At 39.7% G+C, this 15383-nt stretch overlaps 1 protein-coding gene across 5 annotated transcripts in view; it reads left to right on the top strand.

The window, feature by feature from the left end:
- Nucleotides 1–15383, top strand: part of PHACTR2 (phosphatase and actin regulator 2) — a 133890-nt gene that overhangs the window by 112805 nt on the left and 5702 nt on the right. For all 5 annotated transcript variants that reach the window (XM_032101975.1, XM_032101978.1, XM_032101974.1 and 2 more), the window contains 5 exons: nt 466–622; nt 2708–2763; nt 8964–9025; nt 10011–10148; nt 12450–12526. In XM_032101975.1, coding sequence (XP_031957866.1) covers nt 466–622; nt 2708–2763; nt 8964–9025; nt 10011–10148; nt 12450–12526 — 490 coding nt within the window. The remainder of the gene's footprint in view (nt 1–465; nt 623–2707; nt 2764–8963; nt 9026–10010; nt 10149–12449; nt 12527–15383) is intronic.

The raw sequence follows: 15383 nt of genomic DNA, 5'->3' as shown, positions 1-15383 counted from the left end.
TTACAAATAACTTAGAGATGGAAAGCACTATCAAAGAACTAAGTGGTAATTGATTGAAAAAAAATTTGAAAGAATGAGGGAAATGATGATAGAATGAGACTAAACCATTTAAGGCTGAAGAAAAAGAGCAGCAGGTTGCTAAATATCCTAAGCAGATAAATAAGCCAACCTGTAATGTATTAGACTTCAAAGACATTTTAGTGTAGATTTGTCATTTTTATCCTATCACTTCACAGATGACAAGTGATGTTTGTATCAATTTGTCTGGTAGCTTTTTCCTCCAAGCCTTTTAGCTTCTTATTTTCATGAACGGAGCTAAAATTTTTCTTTTGATGTTAATTAATATTCCTCTCCTGCATGTGGGACCAAGGTTGCTTTGGGGAGGTATTAAAGTTCTTACTCAGAGTTTGTGTCTGTAATCTGAGCATGAATGAACTAAATCTACCTTACTCTTCCTTTCCTCAGGCTCTTTGGCAAGTAAAATTCGTCGTAGGGATACTCTTGCTATCAAACTTGGCAACAGACCATCTAAGAAAGAGTTAGAAGACAAAAACATCTTGCAGCGTACATCCGAAGAGGAGAGGCAGGAAATCAGACATCAGATTGGAACGAAGCTAGTGAGGTATCAGTCTCAGGGTAAAAGTGCTTTCACTGGCTGGAGGTGGAGGAAGAGAATTGAGAACACTGGGTTAATGTTTTAAATGCAGCCCAATAAGCACTGCAGGATCTTTGTGGTACAACTGTCTGGAAAATGGTGGTTTTATTTCTTACAAAACTTTAAACTGTCAATAATACATTTTTTGTCCTGCAAGAAACAAAATCTGAGAGCTTTTAGGGTTTTGGGTACTTTGGTTAAAAAAGGTAAGAAGAGGAAGAGAGTAAGAACAAGTCCACGATAATCAATGCCATGGTTCAGGTTCTTTCTCCAATTTGTTAGCAGAACTTCCACTTGTATACCCATCTCAGACAGAGCAGTAGTTCCTGACACATAGAGCATGCCTGTGCATATTGTCCCTTCTGACCCTCCCCTTTCTCCCCTGGCTCTCCAATTCCTTCATTATTCATATGCTGATTCCAGCAAAAGAAGTTCAGCTGATCAGTGTTTAGTGTTTTCTGTGCCCACCTCTGAGGCATGTCTTTCTCAAGCTGATAAACTGCTATGGGATATATGTTACTTTCTCTTTCTGAACTTGAGAACATTGCATAAAAAAATTTCACTTGCCTTTTACAGGCTTTTTAATAAAAAATCGTCATGTATATTTTGGCTTTTGTGGTCTCTGAGAATAGACTACAGCTTGTCTGTATTTTGCTAGACCTGTCCTTGTTTCTCTTTGGCTCAGGAATGTTGTCCAGATTTGGAGGATGTCCCGTGTTTGTTGGAGATTTCCAGATACAGGGTAGTCCAGTCGGTACTGCTCCAGTACAGAGCACAGCAGCCCTGCATAACACCCAGAAGATGAGCTGAGCTGCTCTGTGAACTGGGTGTCTGGCCAAGGCAGCTATTTCAGTACTGAACTGTAAGAGTGATACATCTACTGTGTAGAGCCCAAGGGTAATTTTTCTTCTGCTAATAAAGAGGTGTGGTTGGTATCACTGCTTTCCTGAACAAATCCCAGCTCCAGTGATCACATCCTGCTTGTCAGTCCTCCCTTGGGAGCTGGAATGCAGAAGCTGCTTTGTGGGTTCTGCTGGAGAGCTGAAATGCACCGTACACAGCTCTGCTTTGGTGGCAGGAGACATTACCTGTATGCATCAGGGCTGTGCTCATACCCAAAATCACAACCAAGTTTGATGCCAGTTTCTTAAAAATTCCATGGTGGTCAGCACCTGGCAGCATCAAGGTCCGGTGGAAAATCTATTCCCACAGCTCAGTCTGGGTTGGGTCAGGCCCCCGCCTGGGACTTCCTACAGCTGGGACTGGTCACCTGTGGTAAACCTGCCAGTCCTCTGGGACAAATCTGAAAGTCCAAGCACGACTTGAATTGGATAAGTGTCACGAGGCTGAAGACAGTCTGTAGCAGACTCTGTGAGTGCTGTGGGACAGAGGGACATCTATCTTGAACACATCTGCAAAATAAGTTTTACTGCTGATATTTTTCTTGCTCCTTTCCTCAAGTGAACAAGTGGACTTGTTTAGTAAACACAGAGACAACATCAACCATGTTCTCCCCTGTACAAATCAGAAAATTAATATCTCAGTTTGGAGTTTTTTGTAAAGGCAGTTGTTATATTTAGCTAACTAAATAAAATTAAGTTTCGGTTAAAGCTCCCAATTTGTACGTACAAATTAGTGAGGAATGAACAGCTTATGGGCTTTGTTGTTTTGGGGTTTTTTTTAAAACTTTATTAAGATTTCAAAATATCAAAAATACCAAAATTCATTCAAAATATCTGAGAATTATCTAACAATTGCACAACTGATTGTAGTGATGATGCTTGGGAACAAAAAAGGTTTATGAATTCTTTCATAAAATTATACCTGTGAGGACTTTAAATATGCTGGTACAACTTCTGTAATATTATTCAAGTATTCTTGTGTTTGAATGGCAACACTACATCTTTTAAAACAAATGGCCACTCCGGTAACATGAGCAGTTACTGTAACTGCCTGGAAATTACTTCTGGAAGTTACACTTTTTAAGCTGTATTGCAAATTCTAATATGTCATTTATTGGTTTTAAATCAATCACTTACTTTGTTCTCACAGGAGACTTAGCCAGAGGCCCACAACTGAAGAGCTAGAGCAAAGAAATATCCTGAAGCGTAAGTATTTCATTCAGGTTTCATATACTATTTACTTAGAAAGGGAGCATATGTTGGATTCAAATGGAAGCCCATCATTGTTGCTGCAGTATTAGAAAATCCATGACTGGAGAGAAATGATGTTCTGGAAAATAATGTGTCAACACTTTCAATATGCCGAATTTTGCTTGCCACAATCCCGTTTCTTGAAGCTGGTCGCAAAGACCAGGAATGACTTGGATAGCCTTTAGAAGTAGTTCTAGGTTAACCTTCCACCTCATCTTTATGAGGAGGAGGAGGGAGTATCAGTAGGAAGTGAAGGTGAGATATAAGGGCAGAGGTTAGAAGGAGGATTAGGAAGAGGAAAGGCAAAGTGTTCAGCAGAAAGTCAATAGGTATATGCCAACTACTTCAGCATGCTGCCCTTCATATTCACTGCTGACATAAATGTCTTCTGTACTGAAACCTGCATGAGATTCTCACTGAACACCTTCCCATTGATTAATCCTTCCTCATATCCCTGCTGAAAAAAAAGTCTGTAATTCAAATAGTCAAGGGCAGAGGAATGAAGTACATTGGAAGTTTACCCTTTATACCTATTCTGCTATTTACTTACATTACTTTTGTTCTTTGGCTGGCAAACTCTTCAGAACATGCATTATTTTATCTTTCTTTATGAATCTTTCCATAATACAGATGTTACCTAAAGACACAGTGTAACAGCTGCCATGCCCAGCTCCATCCAGCCCTGTGTCCATCTGGCAGAGGTAGCTAGTACTTGATGGTTAAGTAGAAGAAATAAATTGAGAAAAGGCACTTTGTAGCAATAAATCAAAAATCAAACAAATAGCAAACCAAAAAAACTCTCAAGGCATGAGAACTTCTCACACCTGATGAAAGAGTTGGTATAATGCTGTTATTCCCAGCAATTGTTCAGAAAAGTTGGAGCTCATCTGTGCAACCCTGGTGTCAACCCTGGTGTGTAGCATGCTAATGGGAAGGAAAGAAAATGGGCTGTTCACCTGACAGCATCCATGGACTGATGACTCTGTCACTTGCTCAGGCCAGCAAATCAGGGAGAGGGCAATTACTGGCTTTCAGGCAAACCATCCTGATAACAAAATGCTAATAAAATCTTGTTGCTGTTTTCTGAGCTCTCAAATGCCAAATAGTGCCAAGTCTTACTGAAAAGGGAAGCTACAGTTCATGCTTGCACAGGAGAGGGATGAGGGACTCTTGTCCACCACATAATGTGAATAGACTTTCTAAAACTGTTATTTCTGAATGCATAGATAAAAGATAAAATTTGAAATAAGAACTTTTTTTATATATGACAAACTGCTCATGCTGAACTATGTAAGAAATGTTATTTCAAAACATCTTTGGTAGGCCACGACATAGCCACTGAGCTGGGAGCACCAGCTGGGCTCCCCTATTGCTCTTTCTCACTTATCTCGAGGTTACCAACCCAGCAGCGAACCTGCCATGTATTTATTATCCCTTTTGCCAGTGTTTATTCCATTCACTGGTTTTGTGGTAAGTAGCTCAAGACTGGAAAGCAGTTAATAGATTTCCTCTCTTGTTTCAGCTTGTTTACTTTAAGCTTTTGGCAGCACACCAGGCTTTGCACTCAGTGCCTCCTGCCATCCTCTCCTGCTGCTGCTGGGGGGTGTCTTAAAGAGGCCAGGGAGAGTGAAAAATAAAGGCTGGGAAGCAGAATTGTAAATCACAAAAAATCACAGAGACCCTGGTGAGGACATGGGGAATTTGCTTTTTGCTCATCACTGAGATATAAAATATTTCAAGTTAAGCGTGATCTGTAAAAACCAAAGCAAACCAAAAACAAGCCACATTGTGTGATGACAGTGTAACTCAGAGTCCTTTCAGGGTGCAAGTTCTCTCTAAGCCCTAAGGCACTCATATTTTACATCAAAATTATTGCAGTTCCTTCCTGTGGATCATTTGAAAATGTTGACATGTCTTAAATGTCTTTTTGGTGTAGTCAGCTTTTGTGAGTAAGTTGGGGTTTCTTTCATAAAGTTTTCTTCCTCATATTTTTTAACCAGTGGAAAGGGAGAAGGAGTTATATTATTGTGTGTATGTAAACTGCAGCTAAGGGGATGTATTGTTTTGAGTAATATTTATCAGACTTTGAGGTTACTTTAAGTGGTAAAGGTCCAAATGTTTACTCCAGGATTAAGTTCAACCCAAATCTTCTAAGAGGTTCAGAAAAAATCCATATTTTTTTCTTTTTTTTGTATTTCCAGTCAGTGAGGAAGTCTGTTTTGCAAGCAGCTTTGTTTTGATAATATTTCCAGATAAATCAGTAACTGAAAATCCTGTTTCCAAGTACGATCGCAAGACATTGCAGGCGGATTTGTATAAAAACTGTTTGGGTAAAACTATCCAGACTTCTGAGACTTCCCACACTAAAACAAAGTTACGATAACTCAGGAGTCCACTTGAAGACCTGTGTTTTTTACAAAGGCAGGCTTCTTGTGTACTGGCTTTGAACCAACAGTATTTATAGTATTGCATTATGGCAAAGAAACTTTTTAGTCTTCCAGGAATTTCAGATTAAGATAACTGTATTTTTTCCCTGTATTTGTAAGGGACAGTGAACTTCTTGCACAGTGCACCTGCATGCTTGCCAGTAATGGCTTTGTATAAAAGGGGTTTAGCTCTCAATGCTTGTTAAGGAATATTAATGGTTATCTTTGCTTGTAAAACCAGGAAAGAGAAACTGCTTAGTGCATTTCAGAGCACTGCAAGAAGCAAGTGCTTTGTTTGTCTTTTCTTTCTCTTCCCTTAGCAAGCCCACAGAGAAGTCTAAACATAGCTAATCCCATAGGGGCACAATGGAAAGTTCAGTTTTATGCTCCAGGAGTACTTTTTGGTCAAGAACGGAGCAGCCGTCAGGCAGGAAAATTTGTCTCTTCTCTTTTCCCCTTCTGCTACAAAACAAGTGTCCCACAGAACAGAAGGTGACTAGATTTAATGTGGTAAAAGTTGCAGGAGGAATAATGTATAGATGACAGGGAAGCTGCTTGTTTGGCTTTGACTGGTGGATTATGTAACTTGACGGCCACAATAAGTGATGCTAAACAAAACTGTTTCAATTAGGAGTCAAATCCCAGTTTGACCTCCTAGGAATTGCAGGCAGGGAAAGAGGGAAGCCATAGTTTTGCTGGGATCTAGAGACTTCTGCAAGCAGAGGACGCTCACTGGGCTGGTTCTTTGCCAGTAGGGCAGCAGCAGGACATCTGAGGAGGGGACTTACAGCTGAGAACGCTGTGTTTATATTTTCTCTCTCCACATCACACAGATTAGATCTGCTTTTAAGGTGGAAAGCAGTCATAAGTGTGTTCCTGTGCATTAATATGTTCCTGTTTGGCCAACTGAGTCAGTTCATACCTGCAGCCAAATCTTGGCCGTCTGGCTGGAATTTTCCACAACACCTACAGGAACCAGGAGCACCAGACCCATTATTTTTAGCACCACACATCTTCTTAACTCCCTACAGCAACTTTCAAAACTTTTACCTTAAAAGACCAAAAACACACTGTAGTTTTTCCTGTTCGTAGGGATTTGTATCCAGGCAGTGTTTCTGTAGCACCAGGCTTAAAGCAAGACTCTGCTCAGCAGGCTGGAGCTGGGAAATTGGTGCTTTAGGTACAAGTCAGTGCCAGAGACAGGGGCCCATGTACCAAACAGCAGATTCAGTATTGTAGCAGCAGCCATGAGATTTCAGTCCATTTCCTTTAGCTCTTGAGTTTTATTCCTAGAAGTAAACCAACTTGAATGTATAAAACACATCCTGTTCCTGACCTGTCACGCAGAAGACTGACTGTTCCTCATGGGTTTGATCCCCTCCTGCTTTGCCCAGGATCTAAGGAAGTTCCTGGTGCCTCCTGTTGGTATTGTCCTCCAAAAGATGAGCTGCCAGCCCTCCTTGATGGCCTGCTCCAAGGGGTGCCCAGACCTTCTGCCCAGTTGCTAAGATGATTGCCCTTTTTGGGGGGTTTTCCCTTGTCCAGCCGTCCCAGTGTGCAGTCATCTGCTACCCACAGGGACATGGGGATAGGCAGCTAACCTTCAACCTTCCTAAATGCCTAGAGCAAGCTTTTTAAGGTATTTTATCCTCCCCCAAAATACAGAGAAACAGTGTTTCAGGTGGCCATGCTGCTGGTAGTTCTTCCTTAAGGTATGCGTTAAGCAGCATGAGCTCTTGTTTCTTACATGAAGCATCTTATTGCTGCTTCTTAGGAGATACTGTGGTTTAGATAGCAAAGAAATGCCAAGATATGAATAATGCACAGCATATTTTACAAACTAAATTAAGAAAAGGGCAGTACAGTGATAAGTATATTCAGTCGCCTTTTTTCCTGCTATGGCTGCTACTGGAGAGTATCCGAGGTAGGACTTAAGCAATTCCATTCATGAAGGGACAAAATTTTTTATGTCAGATGATTCCCAGGTGAATGGAACCCCAAAGTAATAGTTTGTGTTTAATTACCTCAGCTACTGTGTCTATTGATTGCAAAGACAGGATGTTTAAACAAAAGCCTGCAGATGATTTTTCTGTCCTAAAATAGCTAGAGACCTTTTGATTTTTTTAGGTGAGGATATTATGAGGAGAGCTATCCTTTAAAGTTAGAAGTCCTTAAATACACCCAACTTATTTATTGACAGATATATTAATTAAAAAAATTAAAATATAGTTTAATCTCTAACTCTCCATTCTTCAGTTTGAGTCCATTTACAGTTCCTCTATGGAAACAGGCTATCCATTTCCTTTCCATTTAAGAGAAAAGCAATGAATAAACCATAAATTACATCCATGTTTCAGTATCTCAGTAACATTAGCAGCAGCATGAGATCTAACCTAATCCTGGCAGCAAGCCTGTGTGATTGCACCCTGCTCCTGGAAACCTGACATTGGTGTTGGAGTCTTCTCATGGAGCAGATCTTGGTCAGGCATTGCCTTTTTCCTACTTTTTCCCTTCCTACTTTGTCATTTTTATAATTTGTCCTCTCCTCCTTTCCCTGATATTCTCCTTACATGAAAGTGTTCGAGTAAGCAAAGGATATCTGCAAGTACCATGAGGTGTCCTGTTGTAGCATTGTCTCCAGTGTAAAAGCTATTATACAGAAACTCTTCTGTGGCCAGGTCACCTATACTAACACAGGGGGCTGGCCATAGGAAACAGGGCAAATACAACTCTACCAGGACTTAAAACTCCCTTTTCATCTATGCAAGTTGGCTGTATCCAGAACAAATGAATTCCTTTAAATTTATAGTTAGCCTATAACTATACTCCTGTATACGCCTCCTGTAATGAGGAGTCTGTAATCCCCAACATGAATAAAACAGGATCAGAATTTTACGTATTTCTCTAGGTGCGATATTTCAACCACAAAACTTTGCATATAACCATCAGAGGTGGACTGAAAGGGCAAATACTGTTCTTCATGCTGAGCCCACATGAACATGTCTTTGTAAGTGTGCTTTTCACTGGCAGTCAAGAAATCAAGTTTGGTTAGAACAGAAATTTGTTAAAAGCAAATAGTTTCATTCATATGCCCAAATACATTCCAAAAATGGACATCATTTTCTGCTGTACTCATTCATTGGGTCCAGCCAGTGGCCCTTAACCAAGAGGGCTTGAGTGCTGGGTCATATGCCCCCATTATAAAGCCAGAAAGAAAATTTAAATAGTAAAAACAATATGCACTAACGAATGACAGTGAAACAAATGTCATTGATTTGTGTACTGTCGCAGTAGAAGAAACTTGGGTAATTCAAATAGAGCAAACTTCTGCTTGGCATTTAAAATTAGACTCTTATTCTAAAATAGATGGCATGTTGGAAGTAAAAGCAACAGTGATTTTAATGTTCGAATAAATAATTGAAACATCAGGGAACTCTGTCAGGGAATTTGCTTGCTGGTACACAGAAAGGAAATGACAGGCACCTTCTCTTTGCTGTGCTCATGACCCACAGTTGACTTGAGATGTCTACAGAATCAGGGGAAATGCGGATAGGGAAAAGAATGAGAGCATACAAAAGCCAAAAAGCAAACAACACATGCGGCATCATCCAGAAATATGAGGAAACATGAGCCAGGACTTGGAGTTCTGAAGCTTTCAACCAAGAGAAATACAGTATGTGCAGTTATAATACTTAAATATTCACTCCTTTTTATCTCTTCTGAAAACAGAGAAGAATGAAGAAGAGGAACAGGAAGCCAAAAGAGAAATAAAACGTAGACTCAGTAGAAAGGTGATGATGTGCTTTTTTGTATTGTGTATTTTTGTACATAGAATTATGTTTTATAAGAATGTAAAAATGAGTGTATTGACATTGCTGCAAATGTCCATCAGTCATTTTCCCAGATTAGAAATTTGCTTAAAAAGCACTACAAGCCAAGTCCATCCTGTCCAGTTCCCCACACCTGGAGAAGCATACCAAGTCTGGCCATATTGATGTTTCTAAGCAGGGGACATAAGTGACACATTTCCTCTGTAGCATGACCACCCCTGTCATGTACGATCAAGAGTAGCCACACCTGTAGATCCACTCTTCCCTGGAGCAGCAGAGAGGGCAGCAAAACAATGTGAGCCTTACGAAATCCCTTCACTGCTCATCTAAGCACATCAGTGGTCTTAGCTCCTGCAGGTGGGATCATGCTCACTGTCCCTGGAAATGGAGCAGTTATGGATCTGTTCTGGGAGGGGATGGGGGGGGGGAGTTTTCATAAGTATCCCTGGTCTGCCCTTCTCTGTAAAACTACAGTTTCCTTCATATGATCATCCTTAGTTAATTAAAGTGAATATTGTTTGAGGTGACTGAAACAATTTGGCATCATAATGACCCCTAGATGGTCAAACCCTTTTTTTTTGTTAGGAAGATACCTCCTAATCTCACATATTTTTCATATTACAGTTTTAACACAGTATAACCATTAATGCAAATGGCCTAGTGGGGTAAATGCAGTGACAGTTGCAAAGTCACAATTAATATTCCAGGGATAACTGTCATGATTCTCTGTGACCTGCCCAAAAAAGACTATTTTTATAATTCAAGAAATCAGGTTATTCTGCCTCCCCATTCCTGCACAGCACTCCCAGGATGGTGCCTTTTTTTAGACACCTGAAAGTGACCCTATTTAGAAATACCATTAAAGTTCTCTTGAGATTGCATCATACCTCCTCTTTTATTTTATTTCATCTTATTAAGCATACTATTTTCTGCCTCCCACTTACAGCTCAGCCTGAGGCCTACAGTGGCTGAACTTCAAGCAAGAAGAATCCTTCGATTTAACGAGTATGTGGAGGTCACGGAATCTCCGGATTACGACCGTCGTGCTGACAAACCTTGGGCCAGGTTAACTCCTGCAGACAAGGCAAGGGACAAATGTATATTATAAGGAAATGCTTTCATCTGTCACTTTTGGGGAGCTTTCCTCTGGTTTACATTCTCTTGATGCCGGCATCACAAATGACATCTGCTACTGACAGCGAGATTGTCATGGTACTACTGTGCATCTACTGTTTGCAGCTAAGAAAACCCACTCAGGTGCCTATTAAGAGCATATTTTCCACTTCCATTATGACAGTTCAGGCCAGAATTTCTAATTTTTTTTCTAATTTTTAAATCCTTGCTATGCCAGATAAATGTTTACCAAAGGTGGCCCTGATTCCTGGTGGGAATTCAGGTAGGGGTTTGCAGACAAAAGTCTGCATCACTGCTACCAGGAGTTACTTTTGCTACTCATTTGAGTGAAAAAAGGTAGAAGCTGCTCCATCCTCCTCAAGGTTCTTGGCCACAACCACCAATGCAGGAACTGACCATGTGCATGCAGTTCACCTTCTTGGGAAGTTTGCCCCTAACGTGCTACCGTTGATATAGCTCTGCTGCCCAACTACAAAGGACGAGACAAATGATCCTGTGATTCTCATTTAAAAAACACATCAGTCAAAGATTACCATAAAACGCTCTTCCAATTCCCTCCTACACTACTTAATGAAACGAAAGCTGTAAGATTCAGGTAGCCAGAAGGGCTGGCTCTTTAAGCCTTGGGTGTGAACCAAGACCTCTGGACTTTATGGAACTCTTACGAGAAGTGCTTGACATGAAGAGTGGTGTATGCAAGAACCCACTCTCTTTTAGCTATGGGTAGTGAAGCACTGATTTTATTTCAGCTTGTATTTTAATATTAATATTAAAAGATTGCCAGCTCATCTGACAATCATATCAAGTCAAGGTGAAATAGTTAAAAATGTAGTCAGAAGTGTTTGGAGATGTTGGTTATGGGAGATGCTGAGCACTGTCTAATAGTCTGTGGGAGGTTAGAAGACCCAGCACCTCCACTTTGACAGAGGTCCAACCAGGTAAACCACACTAGAAAAAACAATAGAGTTTCCTACCTACTTCAGAGTAGCAGTTTTTAGTCTCAATTCGTTTTGTAATTAACAGGTGCCCAAGGCTGATTCTGTGAGCCCCAAGTTTGTTGGCCTTAGCCGAAAGGCAGACTTGGGGTTGCCTGGAAACTCCCTTGTCCTTTTTTTTTCTCGGAGAAAGGATTCTTCTAATTCAAGTGGGAGCAGAAAATTGTGCTGCAACTATATTACAGAGCTGGAGATCTGCTGCCTTTGTTGCTGATTTGGTGCTCAGAAATCACTGTCTCTTTCCTAGCTCTACAGCAGCCTCATATAAGCATGCTGTTACACCTAAACATGACCACCCCTGCTTAAAATGAAGTTTCTCATTTATAAGACTGCAGCCTGGTAATGCTATAATTTTCTCATGCTGCTTGTCTGTTCTGCACTGAAAGGCATGCACACCAGATGACATTTCTTTAGGGATTAATTAAATGATACTGTCTTTATTTAAAGGAATGAAAGAAAAGAATGAGTAAGAATAAACTGTCATTTCCTTTAACAGTGAAGGTGGGAAGGTGTGTGGCATAGAAACAAAACCTCTTGTAGTATATACTAGAATATTTCAGAAATTTTATTTATTACTTAACGAAGTAAGTTGCTTACCAGTGTCTTAATGTAAGCAACAAGGCATTTACAAAGTGTACTGAATTTCTGCTGTTCTTTAGTATCTGCCAACTGAAAACCCAAGGCTGAGATGTCCAAATAATTCATGTTATTTTACATAGAAGTAATCAAACCAAGTGACTAATTCCACTTAAAAAAAAATGCTGTTCATCTTGCATTCCTGAAGTCCTGTTCTCCAGAAGGGAGATACAAGGCCCCTGCTGTGTGCACAATGGCTGTGCAGGCAGAGTGACTCACCAGCTCCTCAGGGGCTTCGTCTGGAGATAAAATCCCCTCCTGTCTGCCTACTCAGCAAGTGATTGTCAGGGCAATCCAACCCCTTGCCCATTTTTGTCTGTAAAAGTGCTCTTTCAGTGTGGGCTTAGTTCACCCGTTGCAGTTGATTTGGTGTTTCTTGGTTTACTTTTGGTGCTTGATGCTTTGCGTTTCTTTGTAGCGGATGAGTGCTTCGAACAGCTGTAATTGAAACGTAATTCATGTTAATGATCAGAAATGTGTGAGATGTGGATTACAGTAAAGGAGACTAGAAATGGGAACTGTAAGGCACCTGCCAGAGTAGGGCCACGTTTCTTTCAGACTTTTTATTTTCCTTAAAATTCATATTTCTTATGGTTGCATGTATCATTATTGTTTATTAGGCAGCAATACGGAAAGAACTGAATGAATTTAAAAGCACAGAAATGGAAGTACATGAGGAAAGTCGGCAATTTACCAGGTGGGTGAATCCATCTTCTTGCATAAGTGTGAGAAATAAGCATGACAGCAACCCTCTGCCTTTCTGCAAGTCCTCTGCAGTTGTGTCATGATTTGTGTGGATTCCTATCATGAGTCCCCTTGAATCCCACCACTGATTCTGTTGGAATTCCCAGTGTTGCTGATGCCATCTCTAGCTGATACAGCAGTTCAGGTGACTGCAATGGATTGGTCACTATGTACAAAAAGATTGTTTGGGGAATCTACAAAATAATCCTTTGAAAGAACTCATCAGTTCTTACAGATGAAGATAGTAATCCCTAAGCACACAAAATAAAAGGAATTTCCTTTTCTGGCAGCACTCCCTTGCTCATGAAAGTATATGTTTGGGTACATGCATTTGCTAAGTGAAAACTAGATGATGTTTTGAACTTGAAAAGCTCACCAGTGTCTTGGCAAGCTTTCTAAGGGTCACTTAGGCTCCTGGCAGCAGTTTCTGGGGAACAAGATAGATTCCCTTGTTGCCACATCTAATGTGTTAATGTGGATTTGTTTTGTTCTCTGCTTTGGGTAACACCAAGATATTATCTGAAGCATTATTTTAAAGAGGTCTGAAGTGTCCACAGTTTTTAGCAGGCTTTAAAATTTAGCAGAATTGTTCCTAGGGGGAGGGAGACACTTCCTGTAATCTCCATGGCATGTGTTCATTTTTCTTGGAAGTTACAAAGGCTGAAAATTGCCACCAGCAAGCAAAACTTGATGTAAGGGTTGGCCAACATTGTGTACATAGTATTAATGTCTTTGCTTCCACAGAGAATTAAGTCAAATAAAAACAATTGTCTAAGGCTGGGTCCCTTCTGTTCCCTGCTACTGTTTCAACCAAACTCAGGATCTAAGCTAGTGAGTGTGAATCAACTAATTAAAGAGTGCTTCACAAGGGAAATTCATAACAGGTGATGGGTGTTTCATGTATCTCTTACTTTACAGCCTGATTTCACAACTGCAGTGATTTCTTTCTCACCAAAACATGGATGTTTTAAAAATAATAATTTAGTCACTTCTGTGTAGATACAACATAAACAAATTAATTTTTAAAAATTCAAACCAGTTTCACAGACAGCAAACCTAAGCCAGAAGATGAACTAGGATGCAGGGTTTTAATTTAGATTTGCATTCTGACCATTAGAAAATGCCCTTTCAAACATGGAGATATATCTTTTCATTTGGCTTCTGATGTAATTTTCTCTTTAGGTAGCAGGTAGTATATCTTTTTCAGAATATATAAAAATATTACTTTTAAAAAAAGAGCATCCCAAGAGAGACAATAAAAATAGCAGGTATAGAAACCAACCCCCTGCTTACATTGTTGTGTTTCTTGAGTTGCATTGCAGTATTGAAGCCTAAGTACAGACAGGCATGATTCATACAAAAAGAATTGGATATTTTTTCATGAGCTTCAAGAACAGTTGAGGCTGATTACAACTGGGTTCTTGAAAGCTGAACCAGGAATCTAGTGGAGTGACAAACCCATTGAAAAGTGAATTATTTTTTCAAGGAGGGCCTTCAAAAATGGAGTAAAAAATAGGCACAGCCAAATTGTGATTAAATATAGGCAATGATTCTGTAGGGTCCTGAAAGAATTTCAACCTGAGGGAAATAGTTTTTTTTCTGTTCCCCATCCATGCTCTTTTTTCTCACTGGTCATGTTGTGGAGTTACTACGTAGAAGTCAGAAGAGTAACACTAGGAAAAGCTAATTAAGAGCAGAATAACATGCCGATGTTTTAAGGCAATTGGGATTTTGAAAATAAAAAGAGATCCCATTTCCTCTGGGACTTCTCATTGAAAATTATGTCGTTTCTGCTACATAATATCAGATTGGTGCAACAAAAGCGATTTAAGAAAACCATAGACAGAAGTCTCTAGCCGGAGAATTAATTTCTCCTACTTCAGTTATTTTCAAGGATATCACTGAGACAATGAAAACCAAAAGGCACTTGCATTGGCACCTGATTAGCAAAGGCTATTCTGTGATAGACTGAGACAATAAGGAAGCTGCTTACTAAACAAAAATAGTTTGTTGTATATGGTTTCCTATATTATTGCAGATTAAATATAGATGCTTTAATATTATAATCAGTACTTACAATATATTTGAAATGTTAAAATTTTATATTAAACTTGGAAAAGAAAGAACACTGGTTTTCATTGTTCATCATTTACTGTAATGACTGTCAATTGACTGGTTTTCCATTCCTAGTAATTTAGACTGATTCTTTCCGTTATTTCATAACAAAATCCAAGCAACTGAGTTTCTAAAAATAGAGAAATCAATACAACCTGGGGAGGAGCGTATTAGCAGATGTTCATGAAGTGTTTCTAATGAAATTGCTATATATAGTCCAGTATATTGTTTTTCTACACAAATACAAAACCTGTGTGTTTTTTGCAATCCTCTGTACCGTCATTTAGCAGATGAGGTGCATAGTTTTGGATGTCAGGCTTTGTGCGCACCTTCTTCATTCGAGAAATGCATCCCTGGATGGTATTGAATCAACTTACAGGGATGATGTGTGGAACTGTTAAGAGAAATGTGTCAAACAAAAACTTAGGTAAATCTATTGTGTAGATGCATCATTACTTACACCTTTTTAAAGCTGCTGCATCTTTTACTACTTCATGGACAGATACATCTTTTAAGCCATTTAAACAGAAATTTATGTCTGGTGATAGATATACTGAGATATAGTGGTGCCCTCCTTACTGTTTTGCTTGGATTCATTACTTTTAACATGATTTAGAATTTCAGTTGCTGTAGGTTCCTAACTTATTATAGAAAAGGTTGGTGACACCTTTTGGAGCAACCCACTTCTCTAGCCA

The sequence above is a fragment of the Corvus moneduloides genome, chromosome 3 (assembly GCF_009650955.1).
Source record: "Corvus moneduloides isolate bCorMon1 chromosome 3, bCorMon1.pri, whole genome shotgun sequence".
In the NCBI taxonomy this organism is placed as follows: Eukaryota; Metazoa; Chordata; class Aves; order Passeriformes; family Corvidae; genus Corvus; species Corvus moneduloides.
The sequence above is the reverse complement of the archived record's forward strand: the minus strand, read 5'-3'. Positions and strand labels throughout refer to the sequence as shown.